The sequence below is a fragment of the Ascaphus truei genome, chromosome 16 (genome assembly GCF_040206685.1).
Source record: "Ascaphus truei isolate aAscTru1 chromosome 16, aAscTru1.hap1, whole genome shotgun sequence".
Taxonomy (NCBI): Eukaryota; Metazoa; Chordata; class Amphibia; order Anura; family Ascaphidae; genus Ascaphus; species Ascaphus truei.
Genome location: NC_134498.1, coordinates 16,804,863 through 16,826,654, shown reverse-complemented (window position 1 = coordinate 16,826,654; position 21,792 = coordinate 16,804,863). Strand labels below are relative to the sequence as shown.

General features: G+C 42.2%; 1 protein-coding gene across 6 annotated transcripts in view; it reads right to left on the bottom strand.

The window, feature by feature from the left end:
* Window positions 1-21,792, bottom strand: part of DIAPH2 (diaphanous related formin 2) — a 1,317,111-nt gene that overhangs the window by 883,775 nt on the left and 411,544 nt on the right. For all 6 annotated transcript variants that reach the window (XM_075572809.1, XM_075572806.1, XM_075572807.1 and 3 more), the window contains 3 exons: window positions 19,571-19,689; window positions 14,865-14,929; window positions 8,409-8,513 (listed from right to left, as the gene is read on the bottom strand). In XM_075572809.1, the coding sequence (XP_075428924.1) occupies window positions 8,409-8,513; window positions 14,865-14,929; window positions 19,571-19,689 (289 nt within the window). The remainder of the gene's footprint in view (window positions 1-8,408; window positions 8,514-14,864; window positions 14,930-19,570; window positions 19,690-21,792) is intronic.

Here is a 21,792-nt window from a genome sequence, read left to right as displayed (position 1 = left end):
GAACCGAAAAAGTTTGGGAACCACTGGGTTAATTTATTTTCAAGTGTGTGTTAATTTAAAGCCTGTAGGAGGAAAGGGGGGGGGGGGGGAAGAGTTGTTTTTTATGCCTGAGCAAGCAGTGGGTGTGGTTGGCTGATTGCTAAACTAGCACACCTGACCTAACACCTGGTGGGTGTCCCTATTTAGACAGAGGTTGCTCACGAATCCTGAGCTTGCGTGTCCCTATCTGTGTGGCTGGTTGATTTCAAGTGCTGGTTGTATTAAGTGTGCAGTTAGAATTAGTAGGAGTTTAAACAAGGAAGGGGTTAAACAAGGTATAGTATAGGGAAGTACAGTTTATTGTTAGTACTTTAAACTTCATAGTTGCTACAATGAGCAGGATTGAACATGCCACTCAATGCACATCTTGTATAAGTATGTGTACTTGGAGCAGCTGTTCCAAGGAGCATACCACTGTGAGAAGTGTGAGCAGGTGGTCTCTTTAGAGTCAGAGATTGCTGATCTGAAGAGGAAACTTGCAATATTGAGGGACATTGACAATCTTTAAAGGGGTTTAGTGCTCACTGAGCAGGCCCTTGCTTCAACTAGTGGTGCATATGGTGGCGCTGTGAGGAGCTGGTAGGTAGCTGGGTAACAGTTAGAAGGGTAAGCAGGGGCAATAGGGAGAGACAGGCCAGTTCAGAGCTGACCCATCCCAATAGATTTGCCATGTTGAGTGAAGATATTGGGAGTGTCAGGGCAGAAGTGGCAAGGCTGGGGTAGACTGATTCCTCTAGCAGCCAGGGGAATTGTTCCTCCAGGCAGAAGGACCCAGGATGCTCAGATACCAAGGCAGATTTTGGTAGTAAAGGACTCAATTATTAGGAAAGTAGATAGGGTAATCTGTTGCCATGACCGCGTGAACCGAACGGTCTGTTGCCTCCCGGGTGATCAGATTTGGCACATTGTGGATCGGGTAGACAGTTTGTTGGGAGGGTCTTGGATTGACCCAGCAGTCTTGGAACATGTTGGCAACAATGACAAAGTTAGAGAAAGATGGAGGGTCCTAAAAAATTATTTCAGGGATCTAGGCCAAAGATTACTGTATGGCAAGGACCTCCAAGGTAGTATTTTCTGAAATATACCAGTGCCATTCACTACCGCAGGGAGACAGTCAGAGAGTAGGGAGATTAATGCATTGCTAAGAAAGTGGTGTAGGAAGGCGAGTTTGTTTTTTTTAGAGCACTGGGACTCCTTTTCTGAGAAGTTCCATCTTTATTCTAGGGATGGATTGCACCTCAATGAAGAGGGATCTTCTGTGCTAGTGGAGAGAATGTTAAAAAGGTTGGAGGAGATTTTAAACTAGGATGGAGGGGGAGGGGAATCTAACAGATTACAAACTAAGTAGAATAGTTGAGGAAATAAGGGGTTATGGAGATAGAATGGGGGCAAGTGCTAGTTTGAAAAGCAGCGAAACTCTCATAGTAAATACAGATAATACTAGAAAACTTCTAACGACTAAACCAAGTAGGCACAGAAAGGAAGGAGCAGATAAGATAATAGTGCCGGCTGAAAAAAACTTAAATGCATGCTTGCTAATGCAAGTAGCCGGACAGATAAAATGGGGGAGCTTGACTTAATAGCTGCAAGGGAGCAGTGTGATATCATAGGCATTACTGAAACATGGTGGGATGAAACTCATGACTGGACAGTTAATTTAGAGTGTTGTTCCCTTTTTTGGAAGGATCGAGCAAATAGAAGAGGAGGTGAAGTATGTTTACATGTTAAACCGGATCTAAAACCTATTATAAGGGATGATGGTTATGAAGGGAATGATGAAACTGTAGAGACCTTGTGGATAGAAATTAGCAGTGGAGGTAAAAGTATAAAGAAAATGTTTGTGGGAATATGCTATAAACCATCAAATATCTGTGAGAGTGAGGAAGCTAAAATACTTTTGCAAATGGAGAAGGCATCAAAACTGGGTCATATTTGCATAATGGGGGATTTTAATTATCCAGACATAGACTGGGGCAATGAGATTAGCGTTACAACAAAAGGAAACAGGTTTTTGGGGGTGCTTAAAGACAATTATATGACCCAATTAATTGAGTAACCAACCAGGAGAGGGGCAATACTGGATTTGGTCATATCAAACAATGTAGAACTAATAACAAATATTCAAGTCCTGGAACATTTGGGTAACAGTGATTATAACATGTTCTCATTTGAAATAAATGATCAAAAAACAGATTACTTGGGTTCAACAAAGACCTTAAACTTTAGAAAGGCAGATTTGAATAAACTGAGGTCTAATCTACAAGTAATAAATTGGGATGATGTTTTCGCAGGGAAAAATATAGAAGATAAATGGGCAGACTTTAAAACATTGTTAGAAAAGCACACTCATCAGTACCCTTTACATTACCCTTGGGTAATAAGTATAAAAGAAATAAGTCAAAACCAATGTGGCTAAATAAACCCTAAAAAGTTATTTAAGTACCTTAATAACAAAAAAATGAGAAAAGAAAATATAGGTTTTAAACACATTTTTGCCTCTGTGTTTACCAGGGAAGAATCAATTTCAATTATAGTGTAGCAGGAGGAAGCCACAACCTCCATATTAACGAACAATTGGTTAACTGAGGAAGAAGTTTATAGGCAGCTTGAAAAAATTTAAGTATACAAGGCACCTGGCCCCGATAGCATACATCCAACAGTTCTCAAGGAGTTAAGTTCAGTAATAGCCAAACCATTATATTTAATATTCAAGGATTCCATTTCCACAGGCTCAGTACCACAAGATTGGCGTAAAGCAAATGTGGTGCCTATATTTAAAAAGGGAGCTAGATCAGAACCGGGGAATTACAGACCTGTAAGCCTGACTTCAATACTGGGGAAACTACTTGAAGGTTTAATACGGATAATATTCAGGCATACCTAATGGAAAACAAAATCATTAGTAATAGTCAGCATGGATTTATGAAGGATAGATCATGCCAAACTAACCTTATTTGTTTCTTTGAGGAGGTAAGTAGGAATTTAGACCAGGGTATTGCAGTTGATGTGGTCTACTTGGATTTTGCAAAGGCTTTTGATACGATTCCACACGAAGTTGGTGTACAAAATAAAGCAAATTGGACTCAGTAATAATATATGCACCTGGATTAGAAACTGGTTGAAGGATAGACCACAGAGGTTTGTCATAAATGGAACTTTTTCAGGTTGGGTTAAGGTCGTGAGTGGAGTACCTCAGGGATCGGTACTCGGACCCCTACTTTTTAACTTGTTTATTAATGACCTTGAAGTTGGCATTGAGAGCAAAGTCTCCATCTTTGCTGATGATATTAAATTGTGTAAGGTAATAGAATCAGAGCAGGGTGTAATTTCTCTCCAGAAGGACTTGGAGAGACTGGAAACATGGGCAAGTATATGGCAGATAAGGTTTATTACAGATAAATGTAAGGTAATGCATTTGGGAAGCAAGAATAAACAGGCGACATACAAATGAAATGAGGATAAATTGGGGAAATCCTTGATGGAGAAGGATTTAGGAGTGCTTGTAGACAGCAGACTTAGCAATAGTGCCCAAAGTCATGCAGTAGTTGCAAAGGCAAACAAGATCTTACCTTGCATTAAATGGGCAATGGATGAAATGGAAGTAAACATAATTATGCCCCTTTACAAAGCATTAGTAAGACCACACCTTGAATATGGAGTACAATTTTGGGCACCAATCCTAAGAGAAGACATTATGGAACTAGAGATAGTGCAGAGAAGAGCCACCAAATTAATAAAGGGGATGGACAATCTAATTTATGAGGAAAGGCTTTGCTAAATTAGATTTATTTACTTTAGAAAAGAGGTGTCTATGAGGTGATATGATTATTATATAAAAAATATATTCGGGGACAGTACACAGAGCTTTCAAAAGAACTATTCATCCCACGGGCAGAACAAAGGACACGAGGGCATCCCTTTAGGTTAGAGGAAAGGAGATTTCACCAGCAACAAAGGAAAGGGTTCTTTACAGTAAGGGCAGTTTACATGTGTAAATCATTACCAATGGAGACTGTGATGGCAGATACAGTAGATATGTTAAAAAAAAGGTTGGACATCTTTTTAGATGGGAAAGGTATACAGGGATATACCAAATAATTATACATGGGAAGGATGTTGATCCAGGGATTAATCCGATTGCCAATTCTTGGAGTCAGGAAGGAATTTATTTTTCCCCTTATGAGATATCATTGGATGATATGACACTGGGGTTTTTTGTTTGCCTTCCTCTAGATCAATAATTAAGTATAGATATAGGATAACGTGTCTGTTGTCTAAATTTAGCATAGGTTGAACTTGATGGACGTATGTCTTTTTTCAACCTCATCTTCTATGTAACTATGGAACTATGTATTTTGATTGCTGCAGGTCCCCTTGTTGCTGAATACTTCTGGATGGGCTTGCAGATCGCCCTCTCACTTGTACTAGCACCGCTCCTTAGCCAGAAGGTGGGTGCCCACCAGAGACTGTTTCTTCTCTTCTTCTACTTCTACAACGTAGGTCAATTCTGCACATTGTAGTGGTCTCTATAATGGTGTTTGCATCATTCAGTGTTGAACGAGTCTGCTCTATAACAGGGGTTCTCAACTCCAGTCCACAAGACCACCCAACAGGTCAGATTTTCAGGATATCCCTGCTTCAGCACAGCCGGTATTTTTAATGTATTTTTAAAATATTCAACACACAATCTATAGTACCCCATTTTATAATGCTTTGCAATGTGTTCCAGGTGCAAGGGGGCCAAAGAAAGGTAATTGTCCTTAACGTTTCCATTGAACAATCATTGTTACAAGATATGTTCTCTCTCAATTGATGGCTTAAAGAAATAATGTGCATTTCATTATATTTGAATATTAATGTGCTGATGTGATTGCCTTTGAAGCAGGGGACCCTGGTTCAATTCCCGGTGTCAGCTCCTTGTGACCTTGGGCAAGTCACTTTATCTCCCTGTGCTTCAGGCACCAAAATTAAAGTGCAACTCTACAGGGGTTGCACTTCTTGTAAATAAACAATAAAAAAAACCAACAGTTTGAAGCTGCTCCAACCTCACTGATTAGAATCCATTCCGCCTAATCGCGGGGGGTCAGGTATCCACTCAATGATATGCACAGGCGCATTGTGTCAGACTCGCTGTGCCTGCAACATTCTATATACAGTACAGTGCTGCATAGGCTGTCAGTGCTGTACAAGCAGGGGCGCGCAAACTTTTTTTGCTGCGCCACCCCCCCCCCCCCCCTTGCCTGCTCCTCGCCGTTCTGAGCCCCCCTCCTTACCTCGCGTGGGGGGTCACATGACCCGTAGCGTTGTGTGACGTTACGTCATTTGACGCCATGTTGCCATAGACACGAGTGACGCCGGCAGAATCCAGTTAAGATTTAGAGTTGCCGGGGCCTCATGCGATCCCCCGGAATTTAATTTAAATGCCTCAGGGAAGAGCGTGGGGCCTCTGTAACCGCCTGCGCCCCCCCCTAGATAAATCTAGCACCCCCCGGGGGTGCGCCACCCACTTTGTGCACCGCTGCTGTACAGAACAATGCATTTTCAAACTGTGTGCGTTTCTTCATTTCAGTTGGTAAAACAACATGGCGGTTAGTGACCCCTCCTCCCTGTTTCCAAGCTCGCCCATCCCACCTTTTAAATTGCAGTTCTTACTAAGCACCTGTGAATGACCAGTCTATTAAGACCACTCTCCGACCATTACAGAGGTTATGAGAGATTGTTACAGGTACGGCAGCGTTACCGGGACGTGGCTGCAGCCTTAAAATACTTTGCCCAAAGAATTGAACTACTGTAAATGACCCCGGCTTATGAGAAGATAAATAGATAATTAACTATATAATTGGTCAAGTTGGATGTAGCACTGGGGATTTTTGACATGAGGTCACAATCACTCTTTCTGACACAATACAGGCATACCCCGGTTTAAGGACACTCACTTTAAGTACACTCACGAGTAAGGACATATCGCCCAATAGGCAAACAGCAGCTCACGCATGCGCCTGTCAGCACGTTCTGAACAGCAATACCGGCTCCCCACCTGTACCGAAGCTGTGCGCAAGCGGGGAGACTATAGAGCCTGTTACACATGCGTTATTTACATCAGTTATGCACTTATGACGATTGCAGTACAGTACATGCATCGATAAGTGGGAAAAGGTAGTGCTTCACTTTAAGTACATTTTCGCTTTACATACATGCTCCGGTCCCATTGCGTACGTTAATGCGGGGTATGCCTGTATACATGATGTGGCGGATTTGTTTTCTGAGCTTACAGGGGCTGTGTGAGTTCATTTTCAAACATGGCAGAAATCCAAGTAAGGACCAAAGGAGGACCATTTAGGGCCATGTTTATCAACTAACTGCAAGTCACCGTTACAATCAGTGCAGATGAATGGGCCATGGGATCCTAGCAGCTTCTTGCTGCTTAGTAAATGGGTTTGACATGAACTCTCATTCCAAATGATTTTCTCTGGCAGGGAAAGGGTTAAGGCCGCACTACAGAACACGGTAACATGTCCTCTTTGCTGTTTTACTAGTGGTACTTCTTTCCTGTGAAATAATGTGCATTTTTATTACTATGATGCAGTATTGCGGGGACAGAATTATGAAGCCACGTTTCGAAAATTCCAAATTAAGGTGTTTTTTTTTTATTAGCTCGGGTAGTATTCTGCAATTATCCTTCCCAGAAATACTAAAAACCCCAACTATTCATCACTGCAACACCAATCATCAGAGCAGCCGCAATGCCTGAAATTCACCCGTATCACTTTATTTATTTAGGTCCATTAAATACACGTCACAAAAGCACTTTATTCGATATACAAAACCAGTAAGGATTTTTTCAAAAACATATATATGGTCGCAAAGCAGGTAAAAGTTTCCTGATTATAATACAATATATATATATATATATATATATATATATATATATATATATATATATATATATATATATATATATATATATATATATAAATAAAATACCCTATGTCTTTTGTAGTTTCAAATTAATTTGCTTAACAGCAATTTTACATGCTCATATTACAAGTCTCAAATAGCCGCTTGGATGTATTTCTAAATTCCTGGCTCCACGCAGTCCAGAGCTGACATCATTAAACACTAATGCATTCAGTATTCTAGTAATGTGATTTAAAAAGCAAGTTTTTGATTGTTCACAAGTTCTAGAAGGTTAACATTACAATTTAGATACTTGATGACTGAGGCTTTTCAATAACTTGTGAACCGAACTCCGCTGTGAAACGATGTGTTTTCCCAAGAAAGCCAAACACAATGTCAACTCTTATAGAAATAAAATACTGCTGTTTGTACGGTGCCCCAAAATATTTTTGGGGTGATGGTTAACGCTCCTTATTGAACGAGGGCATATGTTATACTGGAAAAAGTGTCCTCTTGGCATGATTAAGCGTCAATGTATGACAGTGTCTTACAGTAGGTAAAACACATGTTTCTGTTCGTGTTGATATAAAGCTAAAGACCTTCACACATACAGTAGCTCTCAATTTCCCTTCTGTCTAGTCAAATTATTTGCATATAATATGTATTATGTATCAAGATGAGTTTCTATAAAACTTTGAAAAAACACCTAATAAACTGAATTTGGCCCAAATCACTAAGCAGTCTTCTGCCATAAACACCTTACAGTCTATAGACTTGAGTAAGCAGAAGACCATTTAGTAAATACTGGCCGTTCTTTCAATCGATCTACAGTTTACTCATCTACTGTATCTGTTACGGGGCTATGTATATTTGCACATACTGCAGATGTATGTGTCTGGGTGTGTCTGTATATAGGATATAGACATACAGTATATAGAAGTCCAAAATGATAGAAAGCACTCTTCACCCAATATACTGATGGCATTTTGAAATCTGTGCGCTACGTGAATTGCTGAACACCACCATGCGGCTATTATACTGACAGATTGAAAATATATCCCCCGGGATGGACAAAGGGCTGATTGCTCAAAGCGTCACCAGTTTTAAGTATATTTTTTGTAATATAATAAAGGATATTTTTTTAACCAGAGAAGGGCTGAGGATATATTTTGAATTGGTCTATACAGTAGACGTATGTGTATCTTCTATATATAGATATATTACACACACAGATAGATGTATAGACAATATGCACACACACACAATTCTAGGGTCATTACAGTAAATCTACAATATCTAGTTAACTGCACTTGAAAAACAGCCAGTCAGTGAAACACTTAACACAGTTGGTGCAGAAAGGGTTAACATTTCCATGAAACATATTTTCCTTAGCACACGGTTGCCTTTATTGTAACAGCAGCGTTCTATTTCTTTCCACGCACTGACATAAAGTCTATATTTTGCTTTATTACCTGTGTCCGAAGCTGCTGGATTTCCGTCTCCAGGTCTTTGATTTTCTCCTCGCGTTTCTGAAGCTCGGCCTGGGCCTCCTGTCGTGCGCTGAACTCTTCATCAAACTGCAGGGACCAAAGGATACAGATGTTACTGCACACATATTCTGCACAAAAGGGGGCTATACATTCACCTGCCAGGGTGATGCACCCTCGCACTGAAATGTTGCATTGAAGTAAATAGGCGTTTCCGTGCAGTTGTAGCAGACGTTATTGCGCCTGGTAACACAATGCGTTGATGCTGGTATGGTATTTAACAGTAGGGCTATTGAAAACAATGGTTAGTGATATAACACACATTATTAAGTGCGTTAATGGGGGTAATTATGTCTGCTACATCTGTACCCAGATCAGCTCTATGGCAGTGTAATGGATAATACCCTAGGCCAGGGGGGCTCAACTGCAGTTCTCAAGACCCCCAACAGGTCAGGTTTTAAGGATATCCCAGCTTCAGCACAGGTGGCTCAATTAGTCCCTGCTTCAGCACAATTGGCTCAAACAGTCCTTGCTTCAGCACAAGTGGCTCAATCAGCAGCTCAGTCTTCAACTGAGCCACCTGTGCTGAAGCTGGGAAAAACTTAAAACCTGACCTGTTGGGGGTCTTGAGGACTGCAGTGAGCCCCCCTGCATTAGGTGATTAATGAAAAGCTTTAAAGGAACCCTTTTCTTAAAAAAAAAAATGTTTTAGCGAACATCACACAAAATAAAACAAAGATTACACTTATTTTTTTCCCAATTCTCCTTAGAAATCATGTCCTCTCATCTCATCATATAATTTATCATTAGGATATCATAACCCTTGTCCCTTGAAAGATATATGATCATCTTCTTTACTCTGTAACCTAGACAATCTAAACAGGCTGAAAACTGATGGGACCACTTAGGGTTTTATAGCTTTCAGGAAAAGAAACGGCTCAGCGCCTGTATAGAAGCTCTCCTGCCTTTCACTGGGAAATGATACCAAGCCTGCAGTATATACAGTAACACGAGAGCCAAACATGAAGGCAGTAGCACTCTAAATCTTTAAAATAAGAATGCATTCATTCGACATAACTGAACAAAGGCCAATGTTTTGGTCCCCCAAGTGTGGGACAGTTATGATGCTTGGGGACTTAACATGTTCATCTTTTTTCACTTTGTGGGACACAGGACAGAACAAATATGTTCCTCTTACGATCAGCAGGCTGCCCTCAGAATCATCTGGTACCTTTGGCCCATGGATTTCAGTGAATCCGTATAAAAACTGGCGATGTGCTTTTTTTTTTAAAACCGATAATCCACCCGCGGATTCCGCAATCAATTGACGGATTTTAAAAATCCAATTTACGGATTCAACAATTGCGCATGCGGACTGCAGAATCCGCGGCTGGATTGTTAAAATTCACCCACATATTTTATCCAATGGCGGTTTTGGATTAATCTGCGCCGATTTAAACTGTAATGATCCATCAGCGGATTTTACACGGCGGAACGGATTTTGGCAAATTCGGAAACGTCCGGGAAACAGATGTGGACTGTTTTATCCGTCTCTATTCCTTAGCAAGAGAACTGCTTAGCAACTTGAGCCCTCATCACAGCCACTTTTGAATAACTGCATTATTCTATCCTGAGTTACGTATTAGCCCATATAAAAGTCAGCTAGTATTACATAACGGTCTGCTGTTGTGCAGCTCTGAGTTGTTTGGACTTAAGTTTGAAAATCTGTTACAGTACATGTGTATGTTCAAATGCGAAACGCGTTCCAAATTGGAGAGAAGTGTTATCTGCATGTTTTCATGTTGTCAAAACAGTTAGCTAGGTGTGACATCAACGTTAACATGTTCAGTGTTTGGCACACGACGGCGCCATCGCAAATTTCTCAGAGATGTGCAATACTGGGCAAAATATATTCACAGCATTTTGAGACGTTTATTTTTCCAAATTTGAGTCCCTGCAAAATGTTTAGTCATGCCTCAAAGGGCCGAAAAGGTCGCCAAATGGTTTGGCTTTCAGTGAAATATCATCAGAGTGAACAAGACAGAGAATTTTGCAGGGAATTATGCAAGCAAATCGAGCGATTTTAGCGAATTTCACAAATTAGTCTATCGAATGAAATTAAGCGCTCATTGACACAATACTCAGTGAATCGCTGGAAAACTCTGCCTCAGCCATGGGGGTTTTTTTACCACTCAAGAAGGGCATCTTATCTCTATCCAACACACTGTGTGAAGTTAATGTCACACATTGTTTACAAACCGCTTGCAACCATTGTTAAGTAACATGTACATCTAAGCTTACTCTGAAATTGTAAGGAATCGGGGGCCACGTCACTTGCGGCGTGACCCCTCCTTACCCACTACCAATACTGCAGCGGCTGCTGCCCCTGCCCCCCATCGCTACACATGCCGCCGCCCAGTGCATACCTTGAACTCTGCCGCCACCATCTTGGATTCTGGCATTGGTGTTGCAGACTCTCAGCTGTGCTCCACTACTTCCTGGTCGCTCAGCCACTCAGGAGCAGCTCCTCGACACGCCTCCGCCATGCCCCTCGTCCGGATTGGTCACTGTCGCTTTAAATACCGATTCTAATCTCTTAAAACCATTCAACGTTTTTTGGGCTTTTCCAATTACTATAGGAAATTCATCCGGAATTTTTCTACCACTGTGGCTCCCATCACTGCGCTTACTAAGAAGGGAGTCGACCCATCTGTGTGGCCTCTGGTGGCCGTCTCCGCCTTTGAAACCTTGAAACAAGCTTTTGTTTCGGCACCCATCCTTCGTCATCCTGATTCTAATCTTCCATTTACGTTAGAAGTGGACGCCTCTGATTGTGGTGCGGCAGCCATTCTCTCCCGGAGACTCTCCCCTCAAGATAAATTGCAACCATGTGGATTTTTTTCGAAAAAGTTCTCCCCTGCTGAAAAGAACTATGATGTCGGCAATAGAGAACTCCTGGCCATCAAGAAGGCTTTACAGGAGTGGCGACACCCGTGAACCAATTGTTATTTTGACAGATCATAAGAATCTTCTCTATATCGAAAGTGCACGTCGTCTAGGATCTCGTCAAGCCCGCTGAGCACTTTTTTTTCTCAAGATTTAATTATACTCTATCGTACATCCCCGGCACGAAGAACATGAAAGCTGATGCCTTGTCCAGACAATTTTCCCCTGAGGAAAAATCCGAAGAAATCCCTGAAACAATTGTACCTTCGAAATGCATAGTTTCCACCAACTCTTTTGATATTCTTGAAAAGATCGTAGAAGCCCAGTCACAGATTCCGATTGGTCTAGAGGTACCGGAAGGAACTCTTTATGCCGCCCCCAAGTTTTGCCAGAATAACTTGGAATGGGGTCACTCCGTCCAGTCAGCCGGCCATCCCGGCTTCAAGAGAACTTTGGATCTCATTAAGTGCACCTTTTGGTGGCCTAATGGCAAAACTCATTCACGAATTTACACGCGCTTGTCCAGTTTGTGCACAAAACAAGACTCTTCATCAAAAGCCTTCTGGATTTCTCATGCCTCTTCCAGTACCTGATCGTCCATGGTCACATATTTCAATGGATTTTATTGTGGATCTTCCACCCTCCAGAGGTATGACTACCATTTTGGTCATAGTAGACCGATTTTTGAAACAGGCCCATTTTGTTCCCCTCAAGGGTCTTCCCTCCTCTCCCACCCAGGCAGATATTTTTACCAAAGAAGTGTTTCGTATCCACGGGATCCCTACGTCCATAGTTTCTGACCGAGGATCGCAATTCATATCAAGGTTTTGGCGTGCTTTCTCCAAGAGGCTTGGTATGGCCTTATCCTTCTCTTCAGGCTATCATCCCCAAACTAATGGGCAAACTGGGAGACTTAATCAAAGCCTTGAACAGTATCTACGATGCTTTATTTATGATACCCAAGATAATTGGTTGATCTATTACCATGGGTGGAATTTGTTTCCAATTCTCTCCGTAATGAATCTACGCAAGAATCTCCGTTTTTCGTGAATTACGGCTTTCATCCAAGTCAGCTTCCAATCTCCAACACTCCCTCAGGAGTGCCAGCAGCCGATGAATGGGTAACCACGCTACAGAACTCTTGGATCAAGATCCAATCCGCACTCCTTAGGGCAGCTCAGAGGCTCAAATCTCAACCAGATTGTCGTCATCATACAGGCTCCCAATTACAAGCCAGGGGACAGAGTCTGGCTTTCAGCAAAGAATATAAGACTGAAGACTCCTACCCCGAAATTGGCGCCTAGGTTTTTGGGGCCTTTCTTGATTCAGGAACAAATCAATCCTGTCACGTTCCGCTTACAGTTGACTTCATCCATGAACATTCCCAATGCGTTCCATGTATCCCTGTTCAAGCCTTTCATTCAGAGCAATCGCTTCCCTGCAAAAGCCCGTAGACTCAATCCTGTTACGGTCCAAGGACACTCTGAATTCGAGGTACAGTCCATTGTGGATTCCCGTATATCCAGGGGAAAAGTACAGTTCCTTGTACATTGGAAGGGCTATGGTCCAGAAGAGCGTTCCTGGATATCAAGTGAAGACATTCATGCTCCAGCTCTACTCAATCGCTTCCACAAGAAGTTTCCACAGAAGCCTTGGATGGATCGTCCTGAGGTCGATTCTGAAAGGGGGGTACTGTAAGGAATCGAGGGCCACGACCCTCCTTACCCACTACCAGTACTGCAGCGGCTACTGCCCTTGCCCCCCGTCGCTACCCATGCCGCCGCCCAGTGCATACCTTGAACTCTGCCGCCGCCATCTTTGATTCTGGCACTGGTGTTACAGACTCTCAGCTGTGCTCCACTACTTCCTGGTCTCTCAGCCACTCACGAGCAGCTCCTCGACACGCCTCAGCCATGCCCCTCGTCCGGATTGGTCACTGTCGCTCTAAATATCCTGCTTTGCCTTCACTTCCTTGCTCTGCATAGCTCCTTGCTACCTGTGTTGCCTGGAACCTGTGTCGTGCTCTCTTGTGTTTATTCCTTACAGCTACTGACCCGACTAGTCTGAATACCGCCTCTGGCTCCTGAACTCGGCTTTCCTACAGACTACTCTACCTCTAAGACCCTCAGACCCTGCTACGGATTTTGACTACGGAACTTTCTATATCCTCGGACTCGGCAAGTACTTGACCATTCTTTATCTACATCCAGGCCTGGCAACGCTACTACGCCACATCCCGGACACGCCCCCTCTGCTGTTGGTGCGTATACTCTACATCCCACCTCAGTACAGGGGACTGATCTGGTCTGCGGGCTGCACAGCGTGACAGAAACATTTTAACTATTAAAATAGTATCCCTAGATGTCAGTGCGAGATCAACTCTTTAGACATACATTTTGTGCACCATTTATATATATATATATATATATATATATATATATATATATACACACACACACACACACACAGTTGTGTGAAAAAGAAAGTACACCCTCTGAATTCCATGGTTTTACATATCAGGACATAATAACAATCATCTGTTCCTTAGCAGGTCTAAAAATTAGGCAAATATAACCTGAGATGAGCAACAACACATTACACCGTGTCATGATTTGTTTAACAAAAATAAAGCCAAAATGGAGAAGCTATGTGTGAATTTAATTTAATGTAACCAAGTCTTGTCATAATAACCCTGTGCCCAGGACATACTTGAAATTGAGAGGTAAATAAAAATATATATACAATTTTGTGGATTGAAATCCATTGTATTATAAAAACTGGAGGCATTTTAAAGATGCTACCGCTACTCAAAATTAAAGTTTACAGTTTTGAAAGAACTTACAATGTTTTGCACTACGCAAGTGCAATTTGTATGCTACCTGAGCAATTTAAGGTGTTGCACTTCAAATGTGCCAAAAGATGGGTGCAATGTTACACCTTGATGTTATTTTGCATTAAAGAACTTCAGTTTATTCCGGAAAGGGATGTTTTGACTTTTTAATTAAACGGTTTAAGACAAACAGCATTGAAGTTGGTAGTTGTGGACACAGCAAGAGGATATGAGTCGTTGAGCAGATAAGACACAAATACAATGATTGGAATTTATACCAACAAACTATTTTATTCCTGCTCTCCTTTGAAACAATCTACCTTATACAGCACCTCATTTCAAATTCTTCCATGTCCTTTGAATAATTGTAGCTTTGAATTAGATTGTGTCATGTGCAAAAACATATTATGCCGAGCATTTTGCAGAAGATATTTGTTGAAATAATACTGTGATACGCCACCAACTTAGCAGTCCAGACTTGATACATCAATATTGACCTTTGCGATACTGACAAGGATCATGTAAAAATGCTGCCAAACATTGATCAGAACAGCAAATCAATACCTGTCTCCGAGCCAAGGAGGGAAAAAAAAGACTTTCCAAAAGTGCCCTAATCACAGAAAACCAATTGTCTATGATTTAATGACCATGATTTATCACTTCACCTTCTTGGAAAATTCTGCTGCTTTCTGTTCACTTTCTTCCACTTTGGCTTTGTCCACGCAAGTATCTGCAAGCAAAACAAGAGGGATTATTGTATATAGTAATATATACATATATATATCTATATATATCATCCGTCATCGTTATAACTGGTCTATCGACTGCTGGGTGAAGGCCTTCTCAATGCGTGTGTGTGAATGTGTACAGAGCCATTGTTTTCAGTAATAACACAAGATAATCCTATAACTCAGAATATCATAACATCACAGAGATGCTATAGGATTCAATGGCTGTGATGGAGCAGGATATCACAAGATATCCCACCACAGGAAACGAGTGAGAGAGACAGAGAGAGGTAATATCAAAAGTCCAAGCAACAATAATGTATGCTTCAGAAATCTATGGATAGAATCCATTCCAACTGTGAATGCAACAGTATATTCAATGCCAAAACACAAAAAGCCCCAATGCTACATCCAATATGACATTTGATATAGTTAAATACTTATCTATTTTCTCATCAATAAGGGTCATTAGTGAAATTCTTTGGCCAAAGTATTTTTAAGACTGTATCCATGCCTTGGTGAGCCCAGTCTACAGGTCCTAACTCTAGCTGCAAGAGTTCTCTCGACCTCTTGGAGGCAGAAATGTCTTAATAGACTGGTCCTTCACAGGGGCATCACAAGACCTGCTATTGGGGATGATTGAGCTTAATAATAATAATAATAATAATAGCATGTTCTTGTATAGCGCTGCTAGTTGTACGCAGCACTTTACAGTGACATTTTGCAGGCTGAGGTCCCTGCCCCGTGGAGTTTACAATCTATTTTTTGGCGCCTGAGGCACAGGGAGATAAAGTGACTTGCCCAAGGTCACAAGGAGCCAACACCCGGAATTGAACCAGGCTCCCCTGCTTCAAACTCTCAATGCCAGTCAGTGTCTTTACCCACTGAGCCACTCCTTCTCCCCAGGGAGGAGGAGTCACAAACCTCCAAACAATTCTTTACCTGTAAAGAGGGTATTATATGGTTACAGGATTAAAAATTCTCTGTGTAAATAAACTGACTTACTTATGAGAAGAGAGACGGGTAAGTATTTAACTATATACAGCTAAACCCCGTTATAGCGCGGTCCTCGGGGGCCACCCGATCTGACCGCGCTACAAACGGGGTCGCGCTAATTAAATAAAATAAATAAATTAAACAAATTTTAAAATGGCCGCCGTGTCTGGGGTTCCATGTCTACAGAGGGGGGAGAGCTGGGATGGCATCATCGCACTGTGCTGCACTGTGCTACTCCTCCCTCCTCCCTCCTCCCTCCTCCCTAGCAGTCAGAGAGCTGCAGGCTGTGCTTGGAGAGTGCGAGGCTCAGGGCTGCAGCCTCCTCTCCATGCCAATTTTAGTCACATGTCCACTGATCACCCGCACAGCAGATTCTCCTGCTCTCACTCGCAAACTTTTCAGGGATGCCGGGGGAGCCTGCCCTGTCTAGGAAGAGAGCTGTGTGTCTGTGTGTCTGTGTGTCTGTGTGTCTGTGTGTCTGTGTGTCTGTGTGTCTGTGTTCCTGATAGCTTCTCCTGCTCTACACCACAGACATTCTATCCTGTGGGGGGGGAGGGTTAGGGGGAGAGGGAGAGAGTGTGTGTGTGTGCTGTGCAGTGTCCTGTGAGTGTGTGTGCTGTGCAGTGTCCTGTGAGTGTGTGTGCTGTGCAGTGTCCTGTGAGTGTGTGTGCTGTGCAGTGTCCTGTGAGTGTGTGTGCTTTGCAGTGTCCTGTGAGTGTGTGTGCTGTGCAGTGTCCTGTGAGTGCTGTGCAGTGTTCTGTGAGTGTGTGTGAAGTGTGTAGTGCCCTGTGAGTGTGTGTGCAGTGTCCTGTGAGTGTGTGTGCAGTGTGCAGTGTCCTGTAAGTGTGTGTGCAGTGTGCAGTGTCCTGTAAGTGTGTGTGCAGTGTGCAGTGTCCTGTGAGTGTGTGTGCAGTGTGCAGTGTCCTGTGAGTGTGTGCAGTGTCCTGTGAGTGTGTGCAGTGTCCTGTGAGTGTGTGCAGTATGCAGTGTACTGTGAGTGTGTGCAGTGTCCTGTGAGTGTGTGCAGTGTGCAGTGTCCTGTGAGTGTAGTATGCAGTCAGTGTGTGCAGTGTCCTGTGAGTATGTAGTGTCCTGTGACTGTGTGCAGTGTGCTGTCAGTGTGTGCAGTGTCCTGTGAGTATGTAGTGTGCAGTGAGTGTGTGCAGTGTGCAAAAAACATGTTACAAAATGTTTTTTTTTTTAAATTCGGTGTCCATGCTCAAACCGCGTTATAAGTGGATCCGCGTTATAGCGGATCGCGCTATAACGGGGTTGAGCTATATATATATATATATATATATATATATATATATATATATATATATATATACATAACCCAGAAAGAATGACCTAGGCGCAAGTGGAGACAAGAAAAACAAACATAGGGTAATACGTTCTAACAATTTAACCACCAGAAGGTACGATATGCACTCACAATGTATAAGATATAATCAGGCCTTGTATCCACTCTGGGATCTGGAACAATTAGGAAGAGTCTGGAACGTCTAGAAGTTTGTAGTCCGCAGCAAGCATAATCTCGTGCGTATTATCACATGTAGAAAGAGAAGTAAAACACACAAATAGTGTAACACAGTTTAATAAAAATTAATAATAAAATGACAATAGGTAAAAAACTCACACTTTGTGAGTTCTCATAAAAGCGTTTGAGAATTCAGAGTATCTCACACTCATCGGGCGTTGGTGACACTCTGCAGATCTTTAAACAGTCTTTGATGTTTTGCTGTTATGTATTACTGATCACTCAGGAAATCTAGCCGGATGCCATAAGTGAATAGACACTTTATAGCTGCTCTATATTTAGTCCCCAGAGCCTCCTCAGTTGGAGTACTGAATCCGCTTGTACGGACCCCCGTGGGTCCCCCTATCTGCACCTAGTGTGCTGTTAGTACTCACGGTACTCAGGGGTATAGACTGTCCGATTTCAACCTTGTGTTTACATAAATCCTGGCCGCATGTAATCTCCTCTGCTCCTCCGGTTGCTCGCGTCCCCCGTGGCCGTCCTGCAATGCGTAACGCTGCAATGACGTCACCACGTCTCGCGAGAGTTCTGTGTAAATCCCCCGGCTCACTGTTAGATCGATGTCACAGTCCTCCTCGTAGGAACATGCTCCGCATTGGTATAATGGGGAGAATCTTTACCAATAGCTAGCGACTGATGTCTGCTGCTCCCAAATTACCTGTGTTCACACTACAATGTTTTAAACCATGCCCTACACGTTTCTCCTTTCGGATTCACCCCATTATATCAATGCGGAGCATGTTCCTTCGAGGAGGATTGTGACATCGATCTAACAGTGAGCCGTCGGATTTACACAGAACTCTCGTGAGACGTGGTGACGTCATCGCGGCGTTACGCATTGCAGGACGGCCACGGGGGACGCGAGCAACCGGAGGAGCAGAGGAGATTACATGCGGCCAGGATTTATGTAAACAGAAGGGAGAAATCGGACAGTCTATACCCCTGAGTACCGTGAGTACTAACAGCACACTAGGTGCAGATAGGGGGACTCACGGGGGTCCGTACAAGCGGATTCAGTACTCCAACTGAGGAGGCTCTGGGGACTAAATATAGAGCAGCTATAAAGTGTCTATTCACTTATGGCATCCGGCTAGATTTCCTGAGTGATCAGTAATACATAACAGCAAAACATCAAAGACTGTTTAAAGATCTGCAGAGTGTCACCAACGCCCGATGAGTGTGAGATACTCTGAATTCTCAAATGCTTTTATGAGAACTCACAAAGTGTGAGTTTTTTACCTATTGTCATTTTATTATTAATTTTTATTAAACTGTGTTACACTATTTGTGTGTTTTACTTCTCTTTCTACATGTGATAATACGCACGAGATTATGCTTGCTGCGGACTACAAACTGCTAGACATTCCAGACTCTTCCTAATTGTTCCAGATCCCAGAGTGGATACAAGGCCTGATTATATCTTATACACTATGAGTGCATATCGTACCTTCTGGTGGTTAAATTGTTAAAACATATTACCCTATGTTTGTTTTTCTTGTCTCCACTTGCGCCTAGGTCATTCTTTCTAGGAAATCTTTTCGTTACCAGCCCGTGGAGCGGTAGACCTTTTGGCTGCAGACTGAGTCAGGGAAAGTTAGATTGTGAGGTTGTATACCCTCCTGTATATGTGGTAACTATAGCATTTTTTAATCCTTGTGTGATTGCGCTTATTGTATTTCTCTGTTTTTTGTATATATATATATAAATTGGTCATATTGGATGTAGCACTGGGGCTTTGTGTATTTTCATGTATACATTAGGTCACAATCCCAGTGGCGCTCCTTTGGACATAAATATACAGTATATGGTGTGGTGGGTTTGGGTTCTGGGCTTGCAGGGGTTCTGTGTGTTTGTATATTGAACATACAGTGTTGGAAATTGGACAGAGTGAGGTATATTTCAAAACATATTTGATTACATAATAAGCATTGTTTTTAAGATGAGTAGCACCTGGGACAAACCGTGGTCTACGTAATCAATAGGAATAAATAAAAAAAAGACATTTGGCAGGATTGCAACTTTAAATGATATCAAAAGTAGTCTTTCAGTCTGCAACTTAATATAAGCTCATTCATTGTTTATAGCAACATGCTTTGTTATCACTAACCTACAAGATGAGTAAAGTCTACATCTAGTCTTCCTCTGTATCGGAAGTCCGGATCCATTCCCCCACACTGCAGAACGATTTGGCCAACACATTCGTCTATTACCTTGTAATACTGGGGCCTGAGGAAAAAGGAGCAATGCTGATTAATATTTAGGTGGACATTTAGTAAGTGGCTCAATTCCATGAGACAGCTTTTGGCGCTTTTATTAAATATCGCCCGTTATGTTTATTGCAAAAATAATAACTAAAAAATTAACATGAAAAACAATTATTTTTACATTTGAAGCAAACGGATGATTGAAAACCCACAAGAAATGACTCACTACAGCATAGATACTGTTATTTAGTTTAAGGAGCAATTGATGCGCTTTTTGTAAAAAAAAAAAAATATTACTATTTTTGAACATAGATTTGAGGTAGGGGGTCTCCGGAGCTGCACCCCATTCATTTCAGCTGCAGGGTCCCCCTGCTTCCCAAGATACAGATGGCCAAAGCGGGTGCTGGTATCTGTGCAAAGTTTAAAGCTCTCCCGTCACTCGGGCCAATAGGAAGCCGCACCCGATGATGTCATGGCTTCCAATTGGCCAGCAGGACGTGGACATTTTTGACACTCTGAAATTATGTGATCCCTGCTAGCCAAGCAGCTACCGGCACCCCCTATGAAGGTCTGTGTCTCCAGAAGCAGGGTGTTGTTGGAGCTGAAATTAATGGGGCTCAGTTCTGGAGAACCCCGGATTCAAACCTATGTTTGCCTGTACGCTGAAGTGTAGCGTTTATCCACTGCGCCTTTTGCTCTGTATATTAACCTTATCCCTGCCAGAAGAGCGGCAGCCCGCTTGTCTTCTGTTTCACGACCAGTTGGAGGAGCCATAACTAGAGATGGAGGAGTTTTCCGCCGGCTTTCGAGTTCACCGCCAGCGTTTAGATTATTTTTTTTTCTTTTTGCGTTTTTGAATATTCCCGAATTCCTTACAGTCTGGAAACTAAACCTCACTAGTTTCTTTTTCTTCAATTTGAATACTTAAAAATGTGATTATAGACGAAAGTTCGCCAGAAGACAAATTGTATGCGATTTTTGTCCAAAACGTTAAAAAAAACACGAAACCTGAATTTCAACAGATTGTCCCATAGCTAATGATTACGTGGCTACGAAGGGATCCACGTGACGTGAACAGAAGTGGAGGGGGGCCATGATGAAGCGATATGTCCCAGGAGGAAATAGCAATCATGACATGACATCATAAGAGCTCTTTGCAGCTATATTGGCAATTAAGGATTCAAAAAATAAAAAAGCTATTATTTTATTCTGTTGATACAAAAGAAAGATTACATCCTGCAGAGCCGAGGCAGTGAAACCATATTTTCTACGTATGAATGATTAACATCTGGGTAAACCACAGCTGCCTGCTGAGCCTGCAATGAAGAAACATTACACAAAACTCTAGCATCATCCTTTTATATTCAGATAAGTTTATCTGTTTAAACGTTTAAATTTGACCCGCGACATGTGACTGCTCCTTTATAACTATTTCCTCTACAAACCATTGCTTATTGTAAGGTGTAAAGTCTAAGTTATCCAGGTCCTTCAACTGACTATATGTTCCATACTGTAAGTGCTTTTTGAAAATATTCAGTATAGGAATGTACTTTGTACCCACCCGGTATTTTACAGACAATTCATTGAGTGTTCCTATGGATAGTTACTTAAAGCAGCAATTCTACATTCCTTTATTTTATTATAGTTATAGGATTGAAGCAAGGGACTCTGGAGCTGTGTTAATTTCAGCTCCTTGGACTCTCCGTTTCTCAAGGGCCGTCTTAACAGCATTATAGGCCCCCGGGCAAAGCAGTGCACTGGGCCCTGCCTACACAACCACTCAGAGGAATAAAAATGGAAATTATCGATAAAATAAACATATTTATTGGTACCTCCAACCAAACCGTTAATTGACTCCCGCAAATCCGTTACATTATTCTGCTTCCATAACATTGCAAGCAATAAAAACGGCAAAATGTATCTCGAGAATGCAGACATGCCAACTCTGCTCTACAAGTCGTCATTTTTCTCCTTCTACCGAGTTAGCGAAAGATTTGAATTTTGAGGCGGGTGATCGGAAAATTAGTGTTAAATTCTGGTCTAGATTATCATGGGGCCCCTATGCTCGTGGGCCCCCGGGCAATGCCCAGCGTGCCCATGCGCTTAGACGGCACTGCGTTTCTTG